The following is a 23,556-nucleotide window of genomic DNA, read 5'->3' on the forward strand; positions in this document are numbered from 1 at the left end:
TCAAAGATCAAAGCTTCACACATATTTTTTATCAGCTACTATCACCACTACCATGATAGGAGGATTGCAGCTGTTTTTGACTGATAACAATAGAGGAAAAAACCTTTAGGTTGTCTGGTACAATAAAACAGTACAACAAAGACACCAACTAATATTAGTTTTGTACTTGAACTCTTAGGAAACATGACCAAATTCTGGAAAGATATGTGTTTATTAACCCAAGTGTAAACTATTCGAGAGGTTTTTCACAGAAAAATAGGTCAATGGTCAATATTTGTAACATTACATGACGACAACAATGATGCAATGTTGTTTGTTAGTTATAACTGTAAAAAAAAAAAAAAAACCATCTTGATTGTACTTTTTTTTTTTAATTTCATTAATTATTATACACAATTGGTCCTAGTTTCTTGTACTTCTATTAGTCATATTTAGGAAATTAAACAATAAAGATATTAAAAAGTTCCCAAATTAACTATATTGTAAATGTAGTATTCAGTCTATAAACAGTAACTTTTTATAGCAGACATAAGCAATTTAAGTAAGCAGATACTGACCTTGGCCAAGCACAGTCCTGTAAAGACAGGTAGCAAGAAGACAGCACTTTGCCTCTCATAATTTGGTTGTTCAGCTAATGTAATTATTCCAGTATTATACCAAAAAAAAAATATTAGAACAAGCTACATGCCACAGTGTTAAAAAATGCCACAGCCTAGACAAGCAGGCTTTTATCTCCCCCATAGTTTCCCCAGATGTAAATGTTACATTATGCATTGAAATAAAAAATGCATATTAAATGCATATTAAAATGTGATTGCAGTTCAACTTGTACAGGCTAAGTGATGGATAAAATGTTCAGTGTTTCCTGAGCATTAAGTTCATTGCATGTCTTAAACTAAATTCTTAAGTGATCTTTGTGAACCAAAGAAAAAGGCACTTTGTAAATGAGGCAAATGTGATGGAAAAGTTAGATCATCTGAATATTCGATGCCAAAATGACTGAAAACTAGTAGAATTGAAGGCACCAATGAATATGAGGAGTAGAAGGTAGAGACCCATCATAATGGCAAAATGGTGTCTGACCAGCCACGATGTCCCTTGAGCATGTCTGGGGAAAAAAAAATGAAAAAGAATATTTAAAAAAAAAAAATAATACATTTTTTGAAATACTTACTTAGTAGTATAAAGAAAAATAAAAAGCTTACATAACACTCAAAGAAAATAGAGTTTACTGACTTTAAAACTGAAAAGAATCAAATACAGAAATGGAAGTTCATTCATTTAACTCTTAATACTGTTTTTCTTCACAATCCTCTTTTCTTTCAAGTATTCCTAAAAATACTTTATTTTGTCAAAATCTCACAGATCTCCCTCTAAGTCATCCTCACAAACTGCTGTTCTAACTATACTTTGGCCTACTATAGTAAATGCTAAGTTCTGTGGTATATACAGTATGTGATTTATTACAAATTATACAACGCCAACTATCTTCAAGCAGAATATACAAGAAAATGTCTCACCTGGTTCTGTAACGTTTCTGGGAGTAAACGAGCAGGTACTTTACTCTCAGCAGCTCATTATTGGTCACCACAAAGTACTTCTCTGGCACATCCCCACCCTCGCTGTTCTTTGCCCTCAAACGCTTGCGATCAACGTTCTCAGAGTCTAAAATATTCCAAATGAAAATAAAATAGATTTAAAACAAAACAAAATATTTGAATAATTAAACATCCCAAGTTAAAATAAAACTCTCTTTAAAAAAAAAAAAAAAAATTATAAGCCAAAATGTAGCATAAACCTACTACTGCATTTAGAAGAAAAAACGTAGGTCATTATCATGGCATGTAACATTTACAAACAATTTAATAGCATATGGCACCACTGTTCTTGATCTGTGGTACATTACCTTTTTTCTTCACCTGACACTTCACATCTGGATGATCAATGATCTCACACAAGGCAATACAGCTTAGTACTGGCCCAAGGACACTGTCACACCATCCATTTCCATGGGGACTATAGAGGAAAGCCATACTAAGGTCACTGGTTAGGTAAGTGCCTTCCCCAAATAATGAGGTCTGAAAGAAAAAAGACAGCATTAATAAAGAGCTGCATGGGTATTCTGGTACCCAGTTTAGGTAACTGAGGTGTAACTATTCAAATGCTGAAATAACTATCTGAGTATGTGCTAGGTCTTATGTGCAAAGGAAGTCAATGAGGGAAGGAGAGAAGTTATATTCCCCTCCCAACAGCTAACAAACTACTGATTCATTAAATACTATAGATGTTCAAAATACTAGACAGTGAAGCAGAAGACAGAGCTAGACATTACATTATTGATTAATGCCAGCTGAACCACATGCAATACAGTTAAGATATGCACGTGTTACATTCAAAAACAACAGTCCATGCTGATACTCAGAACAGAAGATAGAATAAGATAGAACAGAAATGCTAGTTTGCCTGAATATACTACAGACCACAGTAAAATGAAGTATTATTACTTGTTGGAGTGCAAAATTCTTCTTAGGTTAGACTAGATGTACTCAGACTTCATTCTCCACAAGGTTCTCTTTTTAGAACCTGGACAGTTTTTTGTTTAACTTGAAACTCTTCATTTAACCTGTCAGAAGATGGGGAAGTGGCTGTACCAGTGCATCTTTCAAACACCATGAGCATGATCCAAAACATTACTAATGTGAACTAGGCTGGAAAGTGTACTGGCTTTTAAAAAGTGACAGTTAATATTAGAGTTTAGATCTGATGTTTGTTTTATAAAAAATTGCTCTCTTTTGAGGGGGGCACGTTTGCCTCACTGGTTAGCACGTTTGCCTCACACCTCCCGGGTCGGGGTTCGATTCCCGCCTCCACCTTGTGTGTGTGTGGAGTTTGCATGTTCTCCCCGTGCCTCGGGGGTTTCCTCCGGTTTCCTCCGGGTACTCCGGTTTCCTCCCCCGGTCCAAAGACATGCATGGTAGGTTGACTGGCATCTCTGGAAAATTGTTCCTAGTGTGTGATTGCGTGAGTGAATGTGTGTGTGTGCCCTGTGATGGGTTGGCACTCCGTCCAGGGTGTATCCTGCCTTGATGCCCAATGACGCCTGAGATAGGCACAGGCTCCCCGTGACCCGAGGTAGTTCGGATAAGCGGTAGAAGATGAATGAATGAATGAATGCTCTCTTTTGGTGTATTTAATAAGTGGAGCGCCGACGCGAAATGAGTAAAGAATAGCACGAAGGATACTTAATACAATCCTTTTATTTTGGTATTTTTCAACTCACCCTTACACAATACAATGCTCTACAATTTAAATACCCTGGGTTAGTCCAAGACAAAGACATGCATTACAGGCACTGACCTTATTCAAATGGCAATGCAGACCATTGTGAATTATTGAATGGAAGTTCTCCAGTCGGCTGCCATGGAATGCATAGATAAGGTCCCGTCCTGCCCGTGTCTTCTCGAACTTTGAATTCATCTGTTCACAGTATTCCAACTCAAAGAGGAAGTCTGGCACAGGAGAGGAGACCCCTGCATTTTGTGTCAGCTGGCTGAGTCTGGTCCACTTAAATTGCATAATTTAAAGAAACAGAATAAAAAAAGAAAGTGAAGAAACACAATTATTGATGACACAATATAGGCCATTTTCAGCTAATATTTACAATCATCAATGTTCAAATGTGAGAAGCACCTCTTCTTTCTGGATGGTCTTTAAAGCAAAACTCTTTGAGGACAGTACCCAGTGTACTAGTGCCAGATGATGATCTCCATCTCCTGGTCCCAATCGGACCAAGTCTCTAATGCTTGGCAAGGAGCTCACATCTCTTTGCTGTAAGAGCCACAAGATGTTTTCCCATAAAGTTCAGGCTGGCTTGTGCTGAATATTTGAATTGAGTGAATTAATTCTACAGTAATTCATTCTGTAGGCGCGATGCTGCATACTTCAACTTGTTTTTAGCAAAAGCCTATTCATTAAGTGTTATGCTGAATCACAATCAAAAATGAACAAACAGATCTCTTACCAACTCTTCAAAATCCTTTATCTCTCCTCTTAGGTATCCAGGTGGGAATGGTCTCAGGACAGAGTCACGCTTGTAGTTCTGCACAGCAGCCACAAAAAGACTGCACCGCAAATCCGCAGCAACAGGGTCAAGATGGAGATGGGAGCGCACCAGCTCTCTGACTGTGGCTGGTGCTAGAGGTGGCTGCATTCCCAACACTTCAAAACAAACAAGGGTTAGCAACACAAATCCGTGCAGCAATAGGCAGTAAGATGTAAGCACAACCATTTCATTATATACATTTCCACTACATAAAAATAAAAACACCAACATTTATATGCTCGGCATTCTGGCAAGACCAGGGCTTTGTTATTTTTAATTCAGCCTTAAAATTTGATAAGCAAGTAAGCTTAGTTGTGAGGTGTACTTTTTCCAGGTAATACTGCTGCACACAACCATTTCATTAATTTTTACACTTATTTTTTATTTTTATATGTATTGTTTAACAACCTTTGTTAATCTAGGAAATCCATCACAGCTGGTTCAAAGAGAGATTTAACAGAGACAATCATCTGCCTCTATTCCACCCCTAAGGAAGCAACTTTCCCAAACCAGTTGCTTTTTAACAGCTTCCACAATTCCTGATGTGATTCATCAGTGTTTTCTGTTGTAGCCATAACACTATAGAACATTTTGATGAAGTCACCCCTGCAACAAGCATTTCTAAATCAAATTTTAAAACTTATTTTTCTAAAATATCTCAAATTTCCTTGTGAACTCAGGTATCTGTTTTGTCTTGTTCTGCCCTGCCACCAGTCTTAAGAGTTTTAAGGTGCTGACTAGACCTTTTATTGAAACAATAGTCATGAACTTTCTTTTCTTCTTTGTTTTTAAAAAAACTATTTTTGTTTGACCTTAGTTTCTGATTCACGGCCTGGTTTTAATGTTTTTCCTGCACAGCTGTAGCACATATGTTAGCATTATAGGACCAAGCTAATAGAAGCTAACAAGCTAACCAAAAGGGCAGTGAGTTTGAAGTTAGCTCATGCTAAACATCTTCACGTCGATAAATCCTAAACAAACCTCTAGTTTTAACGCCCAGATAATTTATTTTGATAGGATACTTTGTCATATAATAATAATAATAATGATAATAATAATAATCTTACATGTTATGAAACGACAAGGTAACAGAGTTATTAGCATTAGTTGTTATTAGCAAGTTTGACCTAACTCCACGTAGTTTATTTAACCAAAGATAACCATATTAGAAATATATGGATAAACGTGGCGTAGATTAGTGACAGGCTTGCAAAAATATTCCTGGTGTTCGCTGACAAATGTTGTAAATATTCAGTAAAACCTCTTGCTAGCTGAAAACTAGCTAATGTTACTCACGTCGCTAAAGAGTTACAGCTCAGCCGACACAGTCATCAGTGTGTGTGTGTCCTGTCCTGCTGTTATTTCTCCTGACTGTTCAACGTTATTTCATTCTGTAAAATCTTTTTCAGCGTAACACAGAGACTGTATTTAGGATTTAGTATCAGTTTTTCAGCCTTGGCGTGGATAGAAAATGGAGACCGTGTAACAACAACAACACGCAGCTTCTGTCTCTTGCCTGTGTCGTGTACTGTGTTGAGTCCAAGCTAAGTGTTAGTTCATACTTAATCCGACTGGGTGTGCTTGAGTAACACATACTTAACAATATAACACAAAGCTGTACATTAAATGCATGAAAAATCACGTCCATGTAATATTAGTCTCACATATTCTGGTTAGAACTACATTTAATGATCTCATCTCATTTACAGCATGCACTGTGTTCATTGGGTTTACAGTTTTCTTGTTTACAGAGCACAAAATAGAAGACAAAAGCAAGGTACATTATTGCTTGCTTTTGTTGTTGATTATAAAAAAATGGCAATGAATTTTTAGAATGAACATGTGTGTGACAATATGAAAAAATCCTCATAACCATAACAGGCATACTTGCAGTTTCTAAACTTGAAAAGTCAAAACTATGTGGTCCCCAAACTCTTTCCACAACGTTGGAAGCACACAATTATGATTTAAGAGTTGAGTCAAGAAGTTTTTATATTTAAGTTTTATATTTTATAAATCCTCTAGGTCCAATTCTAGATATTTTTGTTGTTGTTGTTGTTGTTGTTGTTATTTTTGTTATTTTTGTTTAAAAAAAACAACAACTCCATCACCAAGAAAGCCTAGCAGCATCTTTACTTCTTACGAAGGCTGAGAAAGGCACATCTCCCTACATTGTGCATTGTGGATGACCCCACACACCCCTCACACACTCTCTTCACCCTCCTGCCGTCTGGGAAAAGGTACCAAAACATTCGGCCCCTTAAGACCAGACTGTGTAACAGTTTCTTTCCACAGGTCATCAGACTCCTTAACAACTGAACTGATCTGTTCCCAGCACACACACACACACACACACATCAACTGTATGGACTGCACAGACCTACACCATATACACACTCTTCCAATATATATCCATCAAACTGTTTATATGCTGTTTTTCACACTGTTTTTTGCTCTTTGCACATGCTGTCTCACATTTCAGTCGATTGCTGTTTTGCACAATCCTTTAGTATACTATATCTCAGGTAACTGCTGCTATAATACTGTGTTCATTCCAGTATTTCTGCGCACATAATTTTGATTGAACATACAGTATTTACACTGGTCGGTGCTGTTTCTATTTATTGTATTTTGTGTATTGTCTTTTGTGTTTGTCTTGTATTTTTTGTTTGCCTTTTGTCCTGCACTGTCTTGTCTGTCTTGTTTGTCTTGTCCTGCACTGTTTGCACCAGGTTGCACACATGCACTTTATGTATCTAGGACTAACTTACTAAGTCCTTAACTCTGTCTTTGTTTTATGTAGAATCATGGTCCTGGAGAAATGTTGTCTCATTTCACTGTGTACTGCTATATATATGGTTGAAATGACAATAAAAGCTTGACTTGACTTGACTTGACTTAAATCATTTGAGCTTCATTTGAAGCTGTTGAGAAGAGAAGAAGCCCAGTGTATGATTGAAATGATATTGTGTTCAAATTATACAATGATTCCATATGTTTCAGCTCAAAATATTGCTCATTGCATGTGTTATTTTTGTAATAAAAAGTTTTTTTTAGAAAGGTTTGTAGTTTGCTGGTGTACTTACTGAACTTTCTCTAAAATGGCACTATTATAGTTTGCATTCTGATCTCCTAGTGTATTCTTCAATAGATTTGCTAAACTGAGAAATTATGAGAAAATATCCAAAGCAGAGTGTATTATTTTGGATTGTTCTACAGTCTATTATTACTGACATAGCACATGTAAGTTTCAAAAGCTACCAACTAAAATTTTAATGAAGGGCACTTAACATATGTTCCTTAACCAGCCTGTATTTTCTTTCTCTCGTGAACTTAGTAATATGTGTCTTGTCATATGCATCTAGTCATATTACTGTAAAACAATAAAGTGCAAAATCCTGTCACAAAACTTACTGTTACAAAGTCTTGAAACCCTTGAGTGATTTCTAAAAATGTAAGCACAATATTACACTGCAGAAAGTTTCATGGCTTAAACAATTATACGTTTTTCTGTGTTACATACTACTTTTTAAGCCATTCATTATTAGGATAAATTACATAAGTCTCTGTGAATGAGCTAGTATATATTATACAATATCTATTATCCAACCTGATTTCTGGTTGGAGTTCTCATCACCTGAAAACCTTTTGCTGCTACTGAGGATGGCTCCACATGGACAGTCTAAAGATCAATGAGATCATTGTGGATGGATTAGGCCTGCAGTTGCTACTAACAGTTTTGCTGCAATAGCCTTAGGACTGCATTTGTTACAAATAATTTTGCACTCTGTCTGTGTCTCCATCTGTGAACAGCTGATAACTTCTAAGAAATCTCACTTCATGTTCAAACTATAATGAACCCTAATGCTTATATTTATGTTACTCATCAACTCATCAGCCATCAGGTTACACGATTGCACTTTTGACTCTTTCTCTTCAGAAACTTTCTATACTGTGTCACCCTTGCATCTGGTTTGCTTATTAGGAATAGATTTATAGATTTATACTTTAGTTTATTTATATTTATATATTTATGTAAAGTTGCTTTTCTACAATGTGTTCTTTAAAAGCACCAAACGAATACAATTGTATTGAATTATTTAATTGTATTGAATATGCATAAACGAAAACTTTAGAGTAAACGTATTTACTTAATCTGTAGATTAAAATATGATATATGAATATGATATATAAAATCTTCAGCACCAAGGAGAGCGACTGGTGGGCATACTGAACAGAGGAGCTGATAGACGGGAGAGAAGCTACAGGAATAAAGTATCGCGATCACAGAGCGGCTCTGCTCGTTGGTCGAATCTCTGAAGCATCATCAACATCATCATCAGCATCATCAGCATCATCACCGTCCCTATATCTGAGGCCAGGCGGAACGGAGGCTAGGCGACACACGGCGTGTAGGAGGCTCGTGACGTGATTGTTTTTTTACTCCCAAATCCATAATAAGAGGAAATGAAACCAGGCATTTGACGAAAAGAGTCTCAGCTGTTTAATGAAAAGTCACCTTGAATGGAAAGTCTATCGGAGTCGACGAATCAGCGTTCGTGGTTAGCCTAAGGAAAGAGGTAAGGTGATGTTTCCCATCCGATGGTTTACCCAACCTTTACAGAATAAAATAAATATGTGATGTAAGAGATATGTATATATTTAGGGTAAAAATCGGAAACCAAGTGCATCCAGTGATGTATGAATATACTGTATCTGGTGGAGTTTGGTATCCTCTCCTGAAGGGCGGTCTCCCCGACCTCCACACCAATCTCTCTGAATCAGAGAAACGCTCAGACTCATCATTTTAGACTGGTTGTACCAGGCTACTCTGCCTTATGGCTACCTGATGTTCTAAGTAAGATGGCCTACAGGATTAAGATGTAAGAAAGTAAGTAAGATGTATGATGGCCTACAGGATTCTGTTTGCCAGTATGATCATCAGGCTTTCATTCGCTCCTGAACCGCGGAGTTTTGCCCTTCACTGGGATAACATACTGATGCTGCTAGAAAAGTAACCAAATTTCTGGTGAATCATGTTTGGAAATGTATATTTTTCATATATGGACGGTCGGAAGTCGTTTTTTCGCTTCCCAGGATTTCCCTTTTCCTGGTCGTCAGATGCCAGCCCTGTCCCCAGGACGCCTATAGATAGGCTCTATAGAGTACATCATCATCTATAGAAGAACATGAAGCTTTTTATGTCTGAAGAGACGTAGAATCCTGAAAATGTAGCTACATTTAAACACTGGATTAATAACATAGGGTGGTTGTATTGATAAAGCTTTAATCTGCTACACGGTTTTAAATCTTGCAGGAGGCCTTTTGGATATGTTTTATTCAGACCACTAGGGGGCGTGGTAATGCAGGCGGTGTGCGAGCGCCTCCTGAGGAAATAGATGGAGGCTACGTTCGAAAACCCAGAGTAGGGACACTAAAGAGTGTCAAAATAGTAGTCCACCCATACACGTTAAATTTACTACCCAGTACAGTAATAAACAGTTAGTGCGTAGCCGTCGCCAAAGCTGGATGCTCTTCAGAGAATTAATTGGAAATGATCTTATGACCATGCAGTAATTGTTAGTAAAATGTGTGCTCATGGACAGTGTCTCATTTAGGTTACAGAATATTGACATCTGACATCAGCAATCTAAAAAAGCATCTTCATGGCAGGTAAGAGTTTATTTATGTAGATAAGATACATTTAGGAATGTATTATAAACATAACTGTTATGTCTTTCCATACATATTTCTGTAATAATATAATTTTTACAATAATAATTTTCAGAATTTTTTTGGATCATTTTTAAAATAGAATTTTTTTTTGTTTAAGAATTACTGATTTATTGATTCAAAGACTGACTTGCAATATACACTTTACAGCCCCAGAAAACAATTTTCCACCTCTCCCCCGTTTCATTCCTCTGAAGCCATGCTTTTACCAAGACTTCAACGAGATCCCCGATCAATGCCGCACTATGTGCAAGCGCTTGTACCATCTATGGATCTGTAAGTTTATAAATCTTTTGACATTTATGGTTTTATCACAGTTACAGTTTCTGAGTGAGCTGTGTACTGTTTGGCCCAACAATGGCAGCTGTGTTTTCACTCAAAACACTACAGCACTGTTTTGCAGATTGGTTGAAAGCACTGGATATTAAATTAAATTCTCTTGCTGTGTATTTCAGATTGGGTTGTAATTGTCAAACTGTACTGTATTGAACCATGTACATATGTACAGTAAGACCTTGTTGCACTGTAGAAATGGTTATTGTCATTAATCTATGGGATATTAATTAGCTTATGTAGTCTTTAAATGCTGCTGAATAATAAGCAGTAGAATTTATGTAATAAGATAAATTATTCAGAGTATGATAAGGAATAAAACATAACATCTGTTAATAGTTAATTATCATACATTATACATAATAGTCACACTTATAACATCCAGAAACCATAATTTCCTCACCACAGTCTCTTTTTCCTATCACTTTAAAACAACATTTAATGCAGCTTGGTCAGTAAATGTGAAAGTGCAAAACCAGAAGACTTCCTGTAGACATTTCCGGCAAGAAAACATAAAGACAACACGTCATCTGTAACTGTTACAAAGCCCTGATAGTGGAGTCTCTTTACAAAAAATAAATGTTAAATAAATGACTCCTTACAGAAAACGTCACTTATATCAACAATTTTTAAACACACGTTTTCTTTTATTTTCCCTTTATGTGGTGTTCAGACATAGAAGTCGCTGTTTTAAAGTTATTAATTTAGACACAACAGTGTATTAGAATGAGTGCATTAATATAAAACCTGCAATAGTGTTGAAGCTGCAAATTGTAAAAAACAATATCATCAACAGAAAATTCATTCAACAGATTCTGACCAAAGATAATTGAGAATTTATAAGAGTACAGGAACAGGAAATAGTAGTTGGCTCTTGAGTTAATTTCTTTATGTAATCATTAAAATAATTACTTTTTGCCGTGTTTGTAAACTACTACATGACATTTACATTAGTTTATTCTCTCTCTTAGTGCACAGTGCTACCTTGGCGGTGAATCTGATTGGCTGTCTGGCATGGATGTGTGGTGGGGGCGGGGCCACTAACTTTGGAATGGCTATATTGTGGCTTCTCCTCTTCACCCCTTGCTCTTATGTGTGCTGGTTTCGGCCCATCTACAAAGCTTTTAAGTGAGTTAAAAAAAAACATGTATGCATATCCTACTAATATAACTGTTGCATTTTGCACATTAATAACATACTGTTTCTTACCCCATTTACACTCCAATGGGTCGGTTCATGCATCTTTAGTATCATGATATCATTATATCCCAGTGGAGATTATCAACATAAAATGAAAGTGTAAATGGACCCCAGGCACATTTTGCACAGCTTTACAATTTATCACTCACAGCACTCCAGTAGATGCATAAGTATACTTTTACTTTCACTGGATTTCAATTTGGTGGTTGAATGTAATGAGATGATTAACAATTAAATTTTAACACAGTTATCAGATGTAAGTCTGGCCAATGTGTTTACCTAAAAGTTAAAACATGGTTAAAATCCTATCAGGATACAATCCAGACACAATACAAATAAAGTAGTTGTAAACAGAGTCTCAGAGAAAACAGATAGATAGACATAAAAAAAAATCTGTGACACTCTGTTTAATCTCCCTTAGCATATTAAGACAACAATGTACCATATAAACTCCTTATAATTTGAAAGTATGCCAGTTATAATTAATGTATGTATAATGCTTGGGAAGGGGGCACAGTGGCTTAATACACACATCATGCCCTGTAACATGTTCTCCCTGTGCTTGTGCCCTGCGTCTCCTGAGACAGGCTCCAGATTCCCCTACGATCCTGTGTAGGATAATGGAGGATGGTACAGAAAATGGATGAGTGGATGGGTTATAACTCTTAGCCTTTCTCTTTTTTCAGGACTGACAGCTCTTTCAACTTCATGGCATTTTTCTTCGTATTCATGGCTCAGGTTGTGATCAGTATCATCCAGACAGTGGGCATCCCAGGCTGGGGAGTCTGGTAAGAGCTTTGGAAGTGAAGTTTGCAAAAAGGTTCTAATTGTGGTACCTGAGATTATTTAAATATTTATTGTTAGAGCTGGTAGCTACAGTGAGGTCATCATTATTCTAATGTGTTCATGTCTTGCTCCATTACAGCGGGTGGCTGGCCACCATCACATTCTTTAGCACTAATATCGGCTCTGCTGTGGTGATGCTGATTCCAACTATTATGTTCACAGCTGTTGCTGTACTGTCTTTCATCGCCCTTACCAAGGTACCCCACTCACTTTTTGATATGGGAAACAGTTCATCATTTCTTTATTTGCAATACCCATGCTCATTGATAAAAGGACCTTGATTAAGGCCCATAGTCATCAACTGCTCAAGTGTATACTATATCATTAGTAACTGTTTTGTATAAAAACAAATCCTCTAAGGATGTTTATAATAAGGTGGTACACTAATACCAATTTCAACACTTTACCATTTCGGTATATAGAAAGCAACATAACTTAGAAAAGACATACCTTTTTGTGTGCAGGTCCATAACCTCTACCGTGGCAGTGGAGGGAGCATGAGCAAGGCCCAGGAGGAATGGACATCAGGTGCTTGGAAAAACCCCCATGTACAACAAGCAGCCCAGCAGGCAGCTATGGGTGCAGCCCAGGGGACAATGCAGGGCCAACAGTACTCAGCCCCTCCAACTTACAACTATGACGATCCCATGTAATGTGTATTTAGTAGGAAACCTTTAGGTGTGTTAGGCTTGTTTTATACTTGACACTTGACTATGCTTGTGTGTGAGGACTTACACCACATTTTGAGTGAACCAACAACATCCACGTCACACTAGAGGGCATATCAGTGCCAAAACATACATCCTTGTCCATCAGGTTTCCATGTTGTATGCAAAACAGACTTTTCTCTTTCCTGTAGTAGGGAAATTGATTAGTGTTAATGCACAAAAACTAGAATAGTACCTAAGTCTTATAGTTTGTTCAGTCTGACAGACATTGTATCAAATTGCACTATAATAGCCTATACTTTTTAAGTTGGGCACTGAATACTTACCTGCATTAATGATCACCTAAAACATGCACAATCAGCACATCAAATAAACACAGTATATGGGATGATGCCATCTTCTATACGCACATGCATAGTTAAAAGCAAGTATAAACCTGGCCTTACAAGGGTACTGGAGAGAGAAAGAGGGAGTTAGCAAGAATAACTAAAGCAAATAACTGATCAATTTAATTTTAAAAAACAGTACGATAAGACATAAAAAATCTTCCCACTTGTTGTGTATGGTAGTGTGAAGTATTGCTTTTGTTCTAAAGACTAAGTTTTCTTAACTCTTACCCAAGAGGCCCACTGCCCTGTACTTTGTTTCTTTCTTCTAACACACTTGGTTCACCTTTGAAGCTAATTATGCTCCTGCAGGATGAATCAAGAATGTTTGAGAGCAGCAAAAGCTTGGGCCAGTGGGCCTCCAGGACATGAGTTGAGACATGCTACTCTAGTCTCTACTAGTAACAGATCTTTGTGGTATCAAGTCATTTGTAATGATTATATTCAATTCCCCAATGACTCAATTGAGCAAACATTCCATTGTGTCTAAGTAATATTAGAGAACTTGATGAGCCATCTGTATCTTTGTATTTCTATATGGATATTTAACATTAAATAAGCTAAAGGCTAACCCTAGGAGTAATAATTGTAAGTCAGTTAAGTTATTTATGTGAAAGTAATAAATACAGAAAGTGTCACAGTTTCTTTTGCATTTCAGTTGCTGAGCCAGTTTTAATCCAGCCTCATAATTTGCCTTACACTGTCTTTTTTTTAAATTACCTCATTCCAGTTTGTCTGCTAGGACACAAATAGCCATACATTTATAAATTTACTTTCGATTGATTGGTTTTGTGATTATCCAGAGTGCAGAAATGTGGCTAATATTTTCTGATTTATTTTACCAATTTTTTACAGTTTGGTCATATTGTTATTTCTTTGTACAGTACCGCAAATAGAATTCAAGTAGTTCTTTTTACTGGTGAAATTTCAACCTTGGAAAACTTTTGATAAATATCAGTCAAGGTCTGCATTTACAAAAACGTGTTGGCTTTAGAATGGTCATAAGATTATATCTTAGAACAACTGAAGTGTGTCCTAACACCTTTAAATAAACAGGACTTTGTAGTCTACATAATGAATCAGTGAGCCATGAAATACTGATTTGTTCTAAATCACTTCCTGCATAATCTATTTTATCATTATCTTTGCCACTGATGCAGTGAAATATTATTCTACTTCAGCTTCATTATATTATAATTAATTCCAAATTTGTGAACTGTATGGTCCATTTTGGTGAAGTAAAGCACACTAGTCCCTGTTTGAATTACACAGGAATTATTGTAAATCCATTAAAACTCAGCATTTTCTTACTTCCTAAAGGGAACATGGATTTTACCGTGATACTTATTTTTGTGTAAATATTTGCTATGATACAGTGACTAGTATTTGTTGTGACAAATTCTCATATTCATGGTTTTGAATATATGTAAATCATTGAATCCTTGTCGAGTGATAAGGCTGTTATAATTCACTACATGTAATTTGTGTAATCAATACAGGACAGACTATTGTTATGAATTCATGTTTATAGTGACACTTGAACTTATCTGTAGTCTGAATAAGTTAGTGGGATGTGGTTAGATTTTAAGCTACAGAACTAAACAGTCTTTATATACTCTTAAGTCTGCTTAATTAAACTGGTATAAGAAAATGAATACATAAATAGATCAAGATTACTCTATACATGTACAGTTTATGAAGTATGTAATCAAAATATCTTAAACAAGGCTTGTAAAGTAGCACCTCATCCCAAGAACTGTGAAATGGTCCATGTGCTTATGTATCATGTGTATATTTGTGTGTATTTTTGCAGTTCTCTAATTTGACCCCTGTAAAGTCTTTGATTTTTAATTGCTATTATCTTCCAGCAGGTGTGTGAGGCATTAATGTTCAGTGTATCATAGCTGTTTCACAGGTATTGTCTTTGGCTCTAGTTACAAGGACAAGGACCATCAAGACTTTATGCATAGTGTTGTAGAAGTTGCCAGTTTTCTTGAATGTCCATGAAACTGGATCAGCATAAAATGTAAGCAACTTCCTAGAGCGATTTAATTCCCTGCTGTTGTCCACAGCTTTCTACTGCCGTAGAAATGCTGACTTCAGACTTGAATTCCCATTTGGTATTTCCAGTGCAGAGTTTACTGAGGTAAAAATATCTGATAAAAGTGTAAAGAGTAAAGTGATGAAATTGTATTGACATCAAGTTTTATGTCAGATGCACCAGCAGTAGCAAAGCCCAGTGTCTATTGCCAACACCTACTAAAGTCTCAATGCATATATAGTAACACTGTTAAAAGTAGATAAAGTCTTGTTTATAGTGTAAAGTGAATGAGTGGCAATTGATAGAACTAAAAAGGTAGTTGTCAGTGTATGGTGTGTTATTTGGTGCTTGGTAAACCTGCCTCTCTAATCAAACCTTGTGCCATGTGTAGATAGATGTTATTTGTGTGTTGTTGATGTTGATGTTACTGCTGTCCATCTCAACATGGAATGTATTGTTGACTTCAGGGAAAGAGCTACATAAAGTCCACATTAAGGGTTTTATTTTTCTCTTTTTCTTTTTTATTTCCTTGCTTTATGTTGGTATAATAAACATTCCTTTCTGATATAAATGATGGGTTAAAATGTGTTAACTGATAAAAAGCAATCTTAGATCTATTGTATGGTAATTAAAGAGACTAAATTATTCTTTTTTTTTTTTTTTTTTTTTTTTTTAAATAAGTTTGCATTTTTTAAATAGTAAAGAGATGTTGTATTTTGTTAGACAGAATTTTCATTTCATAGATTTATGATCACAGGTTTCTCCAGCAGAGGGCAGAAAGACTCTTGGTATAGAAAATACCTTTACATTAATGCATTCCCAGAATCAGAGAAGGTTGTAGCTGTGCTTGATGTCTGAAGGGCCACATGTGATAAATTATGTATTATTTTCTCCTAAAATTACTTCATTATCTAAAATTGATTTTACCATATTAGAAAAACTGAAGGTTTTTTGTGACGTGGCTTCCTTTGTTACCTCTAAGTAGTGAGAAAGGTGGCTGAACACTATTTCCTTCACATGGAAGATTTAATTAAAACAGGAGACATTATCACCTAAAATCTTTGAATCTTTCATTTTTTCCATACAAAGAGTAAGTTCAGGGAAAATAAAAGGTGACAGCGTGCAGCTTATGGATGAGGTTCCGGAACTGTATAAACTTACATATATACACACACACATACATATAGGACATAAGAAGAAAAAAAGAAAAGAAAAGAAACTGTGCACTGTAAACACACTCCAGAATATCAGGTAACTACATGATACATGGATACACGGATAGAAACATGATTGAATTCAGAATTCAGAAGAATGGAGCCTTTCTGAAAACTGAATCAGGTTTAACAGAGCAAGTAAAACGCAGCTCTAAAATTCTAAAATATACTGTGACTTTCCAAAAGTTTTTGTACAACTTTGGCACAATTCATTTGACATCCTGGCAACAGTCATGAGTGGAAATGTAATTTATAAACATGAACAACAACCAACTCTAGTCCTTTGGTTTCAGATATTGATATCTATTTATTTCTATGTACCCTGCTGTTAATAAATGGGTCGATTAATCTCACAAATTATGGAGTCCATTGTGAAATTCATGCCTGGGGAATGTACTAAAATAGCTCAGTGCAGGAGATTGTATTTTCCAGATTTGCTAGGACCTTCTGTCAGTCAATTTACTTTTCATAGTGTGCTTTATGATCTTTTGAGGAAGAACAACATCGTATATAATTACAGCAGCACCAGGAACTGGAGCAGGAGTGGTTTCCTGTTTCCATGCTTTTCATTAATGTATTTAATGGAATCATTTGCCAGGCTTCCACTGCCGCAACAGCGCATTCAACTCTGGCACTGCAACACTGAATTAAATTAATTTTCTTCCATGATTGAGGTGGAAAGCTCTGTGAAAGATTGAAGAGGAAGGATGTGTGTGTGTCTGAAGTGTGAAGGAAGTGATACGCTTCGATTATAGAAGTGAAAAACATAGTTTGTGTATGGCAGCGACTATGAAAAAAGATAACACGTCTATGAGAGGAACAGCATCTGAGGAAAACATAGGAAATACATTTTTAAAGCTGCGTGAGGAAAAAGATGAGAGAGCAGGCATGAGTAAGTGAGTGAGTGAGTTAGTGAGAGACGGAGAGAGGGGGAAAAGGTAGGGGGGCTAGAAGCAGTGAACTAAAGCCTGCTTCAAACTGTTTGAGCTCAAACTGATGGAGATGAGAGGTGCAGTACACAGCGTAGATGCAGCAGAGCAGCACACAACCTCATAGCAGTCTCTAATGGACACTTCCAAGCACCCATGCTTTGATTTCTATATCTTCAAAGATATCAAATACCAAACCCAGACCACTGCGGCTATGAAAAACCATCAGGGATGGCTACTGAAGTGATGTTTAATGAAAGTGCAGCATGTTTGGAAATGAATGGGCCAGCTCTTCTGTTTTCTGTCTCACTCTCTCAGTGAAGCTGAGGTGTTCTGCAGAGACTCCTACTTTGTTTCCTCCTGGGGGTCAAGTTGGACATTGTCAAAGGCTCAGGTTGTCAAAAGGCTTTTTCTCATGGATATAATTTCATCTCTCCATAAAGAAGCATGACTGGATAACTACTCGAAGGGAATAATCACCTACCAATATGGAAAATATATTTGCTTGTACAAGTCTGTGAGTACAAATCATATAGGACATGATGAATCAGTAAGCACATTTGCATAAGGTTTTCTAGAGTAGCAAAATGTTTATCCTTATCCTTATCCTAAATCTTTATTTAACTAAAAGGTCTACCAGAACAAAGATCTTCTAAATTTTTAATTAATTTAACTGGTAAATTCTGAAACAATATCATTAAATACATATCGTATATTGTATTTTTTATTGTTGTCATATTACCCAGTCCCTTCATCTTCCAGTCTTTTTAACCTGATGTATATTCTTAGATCATTCAAAAATATCCAACTCTCTTTACAGCCACACACAGCATTGTGAGGTGTCTCGCAGACAAGGTGACAGCATAGCTTTTAATGAAAAAACCGTCATGCCTTTAGGGGGCTCCAGATATGAAGCCCAGGATCCTTTGCCTTTTTGGCTACTGGTGTATCCACGTGAAGGATGTTCCACAGAGAGCTATTAGGATCTCTGGGAATAACAGAGAGTGTGGATCGGAGGAAGTGCATCTGTAGGCACATAAGGATGGTAATGGAACAGCTGGAGGACATCCTTAATGAGCTGAAGGATGTGGCTAGAGAGCTTAGAGAGGTAAACACACACACACACACACACACACACACACACACACACACACACACACACACAAAAACTAAATCCACAAAACTACATATGGCATTTGCAAGAGTTGCATTACTGTACCTGTGCATATAGACGATATTACCTTAAAGTGCCTTATTAAGAGCCATCAGAACAGATCCTGCATGTCTTTGGAAATGTACTCATTGGATAAACAACATTCTTCCAAAATAACGTTCCAAAATGTGTTCCATTCTTCCAAAATAAGTCAGTCAAAAATCTCCTATAGGTGTTTAATCTGGGATGTGGTCTTGTGATGCAGCTCTATATATTAGGACACTGTTACACTGAAAGAGAGCGTTTCCATCAGGACTGGATAAAATTAACCAGTCAGTATAGCTCTGTTGCTCATTTCAGTATTACATTACTTTTTCCTGTACATGGCTGGCTTTATTTATACATATATAACTATTTACAATTATATAGTATTTCTTGATGTTGGTTTTTCTATCATCTCAGTTTGCCTGTTGTGAGAGATAAGATCAGCCATAAATAAAACCACTGTTTATATAAGAATGATTTATAATGTTTGCTCAATCATATTATTGTTGATTAATGATTGCTTATTATTTTTTCATGTTTCTTCTTTTGTCTCACCTCTGTAGCATAAGTGGTTCATAAACAACATTAGAGGCATGTATGAACCAAACTGTTGCATCGACGTTTGAAGAGTTTTTATTCGTATTTCTTTTCTCCTGAGCTTCTTCTTCAGTCGAATGCCTTTATCTTTTATTCAAGCATAATCCTGATATGCACCGAGAGCACTGAGTGAACAGTTGTCTTTATTATTTAGAATACATGCAATTTATAGCATTACTTCATACTTTCAAATTTACAATTTTTTTTAGGACTAAAACAAAACCCACCCAAATTTACTCATTAATTTGTATTTATACCAATTTCTAAGTTGGTGAATATATGTGCAGTCATTCCACAAATTTCAGCTCTCAAACTTTGCCTCACTTCTCGGTGTCATATCACTTGCACTGATGCCCCTGTTTTTTGTGTGTGTGTCTGTGTGTGTGTGTGCAAGCTTGAGCCACAAATGAAAAGCAGGTGGCAATTTACACCCTTGAGTTGTTGTTATTTGTGATATTTCTGCTTAGATTGGACTTTTTTGGGCCTCAAATCGCTCAAATCAAACCTCGCTCACTTGCTTAACCAGTTTCCAGGATCACAGGCTTTTAATAAGAAAAAGTGATAACTTTGTTTTTATTCTAATTCTGTATTAATGTAAAAACGTATACTCATATAGTTAATAATTAATTGAAAGTATATAAATGAGCACATGTTAAAAATATCCATAAGATATACAAGCATCAACGCAAACATTGAAAGTTTCCTATGTTTCTACAGGTAGTGGGACAAATTGACAACCTGACAGCATACATTGATGTGGATGCTGAAGAGGACACAGAGGATGACAAATTTATTCTGACTTGCAGTGAAAACAGCAATGAGAGAGCACTGGGCAACTTTTTGAAAGTTGAGCCTTATTCTGAAAGCAATGGCCTACCCCACTTATTACACAACTGTGACTCTGCAAAATTACAAGTACCAGTCCTGTACCGACGGAGCTGTGGAGACTTACCTGCCCTAAATGGACCCACATGGCCAAATGCTTCTTGGCTCTTTAGGAGAAGGGATGAAGTACATTCATATGACAGTGTAGAGCATCATGCTTTATGTTGTGATGATGATGAATTTGATGAAGAAAGTGGTGGCAGAAGATCCTCTAGATTCTCTTCCAGTGACTCTGTGTTTTCATCCTCTCCTCTGAGGCCTTCGAGGTTAGGTTCTGCCTTGACACCCAGATCAGGCCGCAAATATCAGTTGAGTCCAGTTTCAAAGAAAAAATCCCTGCAGAGCTGCAGCACTCAAACAGTTTGTGATAAGAGTACACAAACTGCATTGCCCCACAGTCCTGCCAGGCAACGAGCTGCATCTGAACGCATCTAAAATCTTTTACTGCTTGTATGAAATGAACTGTGCAATGCATGCATGCTTAGGCAGGGGATTTTACTCTATATAGCAAACTTTGGTAAATTATGAATCTAACTGTGTACTTAACCTTATCAGAAATATATATATGTGAATGTATCCATATGATTTTTTCCCCTTTCTTTTGACTAAATGTTTTTTTTTGTTTATTCCTGTACTTTTTTACACCCTAATGCACCAAAGTGGTTTTTAGATTATATAAATCTCCCAACAGTTTTTTGTAGAAACTAGGAAATATATTTTAAGTACAGTATAAGGGAGAGTATACTATGTATTGTAATTGTCTACCAAAACCAAACAACAACAAAAAAAAACCTGACATGCAGAACCTGAATATACAATGCCTCTGTTACCTAGTGGCAGGGACATAAAAATAGGATATTTACGTTCCTAAAACTGTCTTACTAAATAATTCCTTTTACATTTATTCCAGTTTCTGCTTTGCCTCTCCACTAGAGACACCACAATCTAAGTGGCATCTCAGATCAGCTGGTCTAAATGCACTGCACTCATATACAAATCATTTTGTGTATTGTTTATTACAGTATTTTTATTTTTTTTATGACATTTTGTTCTGACAGAAGTGACAGTCAATAAATAATTATAATTAAATAAAAACTCATCAAAACTTTACATAAAATCCCTTAGTGATATTTTGGACAGGTAGGGGTTTTTAGCTTCCTAAAAAATCTTCATATGGAGCCATCTCGACAGTCAAACCCTAACGAAATCGACACAGAGACTTCCCAAGAGTAAGAATTCTGGGCTATTGCTTCAGAATGAGATATTCGCTGTCTGCTACCTTTAGCAAGGGTGTCAGTATTGTTTCATGTTTTTCTTTTGATTGAATTGGATGGCCCAGTTTTCAGGGGGAGAAATGTGTGGACTGTAACTATTTCATGCCTACTCTGTCCAGGTTTCCCCAGGCTGTATAAGTCCTGCTCCATAGACTGTAGTGTGTGCACTGTAGCAAGTGGCACTCATTGAAAAGTACATCCAACCAAGCAACCATCTGTTATTGTGGATAACAGCAAGATAGCATATACACAGCTTTGCCTGACATAATATCCCCATGGTGAGGACAGGACTTTCTATGAGAACATAGCTTATTACTCACTCCAAACCGCTAACGAGTTACCTTGCCATCAATACAGTACTTGAGTATCAGAATGTTTGAAAATGAATGTATGGGAAAGGGACCAAGCTGGATTAACTGCCAAAAACTGGGACGTCTGAGAAGATGGACATACTGTAGCTACAGCTTTCCACAGACAGTGTAAATAACACTGACCGTATTACTGGATCCCCCGTTTCTTCTCACACTTAAAGAATATGAAGGATCCAACCTATCTATTAAACTTATGTAAAGGTGGAGTTTCTGTTTCTGTTCATTTTGTCCTGGTACTCATAATTCTCCACATATGGTCTACATGGGCTTGATTGAGTTACACCAGCAAACTGAATAAAGGTTTACTTATCGGTGGCTCTTCTATAGTTTTAAATGTATTTATCAAATATATCTATCAATATTTATCAAAAGTCGCATAACTAAAAGCAGTGGATTGTAACATTAAATTGTTCTAGTGAGGCCAAAAATCTGGAGATTAAGAAGATTGTATCCGCACATTCCTAAAATAATTGAACCTTGCAATCATTTCCAAATAGTTAGAAAGTAAAACAATCGACCTGAAAAGAGACCAAACATAAACAACAGTAATATTCACCAGGGTGCCAAATAAAATAACTCAGAAGATATAACACCAGATTCAGCACCCGTATGAGAAAATACACCTTGATAACATAAATCAATTGGTGTAAACAGCATGATTAGTTGATCATATCACCCAGGAAGCTAAGCTGTTTTGCCAAATAAAGTGCTTGTCTGTAAAACCCATTAGCCCTGCAGGTTTACACACCTTCCAAATGTAAAAATCACATTCTGTAGTAGTTTTGCCATTTACATATATATATGTGTACCATTGACATGTATACACTATCCCTTATAGACCATGTAGTGACCCTGTCATCCTTCTGTAAGAGATTTATAGTTATGAACTGTTTTTTTATATGACCACCTCTCTCTCTCTCTCTCTAGTTCATTCATTCATTCATTTTCTACCGCTTATCCGAACTACCTCGGGTCACGGGGAGCCTGTGAATATCTCAGGCGTCATTGGGCATCAAGGCAGGATACACCCTGGACGGAGTGCCAACCCATCGCAGGGCACACACACACACTCTCATTCACTCATGCAATCACACACTACGGACAATTTTCCAGAGATGCCAATCAACCTATGGCTGTCTTTGGACCGGAGTACCCAGAGGAAACCCCCGAGGCATGAGGAGAACATGCAAACTCCACACACACAAGGTCTGGAGGCGGGATTCGAACCCCCAACCCAGGAGGTTTGAGGCGAACGTGCTAACCACTAAGCCACCGTGACACCCCCCCCAGTTAATTCTGTAAATTCACACACTTATACATTCACACCTAGAGTGGCTAGTTCTTCAGAGTACTGTAGCTAGTTCACTCCTGACGTGTTTTTGGGGGAAGAGATGAAACCAGAGAACCGAGAAGAACACGGACCTTACCAGGTACCCTAGAGCTGTGAGGTGACAATGCTACCTGTTGGACTGATTTATTGCTAAAAAAAAAAAATTGCAAATTGTTTGGGAAAAAGAGTCAAACACCACACTGCCACCCAAGTTCAGTAGCAATCCCCTACCCTTTGGATTGCATGGCTTCAGATCTAACACTGTACTAACTAAGTTTGTGCTAAGGTGTTCCATGAGTAGTGTTCTGTGTCCAGTAATGAATTTTGACATATGAGAAGAATAAGTCATGAACGTACTTTCTGGACTTCCGGGTAAAATGATGGACCAATAATAGTCCATGCATTTAAGGGTGGAGACTAGTAGAAGTTGAGGCTGAACTCATTGCACT

The 23,556-nt window shown here is 36.8% G+C and overlaps 3 protein-coding genes across 3 annotated transcripts; 2 read left to right on the top strand and 1 right to left on the bottom strand.

Annotated features, from left to right (window-relative positions):
• Positions 1–192: 192 nt before the first annotated feature.
• parp16 (poly (ADP-ribose) polymerase family, member 16) lies at positions 193–5,635 on the bottom strand. Its single transcript, XM_060887171.1, has 7 exons — positions 5,399–5,635; positions 4,022–4,218; positions 3,691–3,828; positions 3,358–3,564; positions 1,907–2,078; positions 1,521–1,665; positions 193–1,108 (listed from the first exon to the last, which is right to left on the bottom strand). The coding sequence occupies exons 2-7, from the start codon at positions 4,208–4,210 to the stop codon at positions 973–975; spliced, it is 987 nt and encodes a 328-aa protein (XP_060743154.1). The 5' UTR covers positions 4,211–4,218; positions 5,399–5,635; the 3' UTR covers positions 193–972.
• Positions 5,636–8,471: 2,836 nt separating this feature from the next.
• scamp5a (secretory carrier membrane protein 5a) lies at positions 8,472–13,910 on the top strand. The gene is made up of 7 exons (XM_060887231.1): positions 8,472–8,682; positions 9,721–9,775; positions 9,986–10,111; positions 11,140–11,296; positions 12,055–12,156; positions 12,294–12,411; positions 12,679–13,910. The coding sequence occupies exons 2-7, from the start codon at positions 9,769–9,771 to the stop codon at positions 12,865–12,867; spliced, it is 699 nt and encodes a 232-aa protein (XP_060743214.1). The 5' UTR covers positions 8,472–8,682; positions 9,721–9,768; the 3' UTR covers positions 12,868–13,910.
• A 4,503-nt stretch (positions 13,911–18,413) lies between these two features.
• Positions 18,414–20,567, top strand: LOC132856630 (inhibitory synaptic factor 1). The gene is made up of 2 exons (XM_060886262.1): positions 18,414–18,560; positions 19,965–20,567. The coding sequence occupies exons 1-2, from the start codon at positions 18,414–18,416 to the stop codon at positions 20,565–20,567; spliced, it is 750 nt and encodes a 249-aa protein (XP_060742245.1).
• The last annotated feature ends 2,989 nt before the right edge of the window (positions 20,568–23,556 follow it).

Source organism: Tachysurus vachellii, chromosome 14 (genome assembly GCF_030014155.1).
Source record: "Tachysurus vachellii isolate PV-2020 chromosome 14, HZAU_Pvac_v1, whole genome shotgun sequence".
Taxonomy (NCBI): Eukaryota; Metazoa; Chordata; class Actinopteri; order Siluriformes; family Bagridae; genus Tachysurus; species Tachysurus vachellii.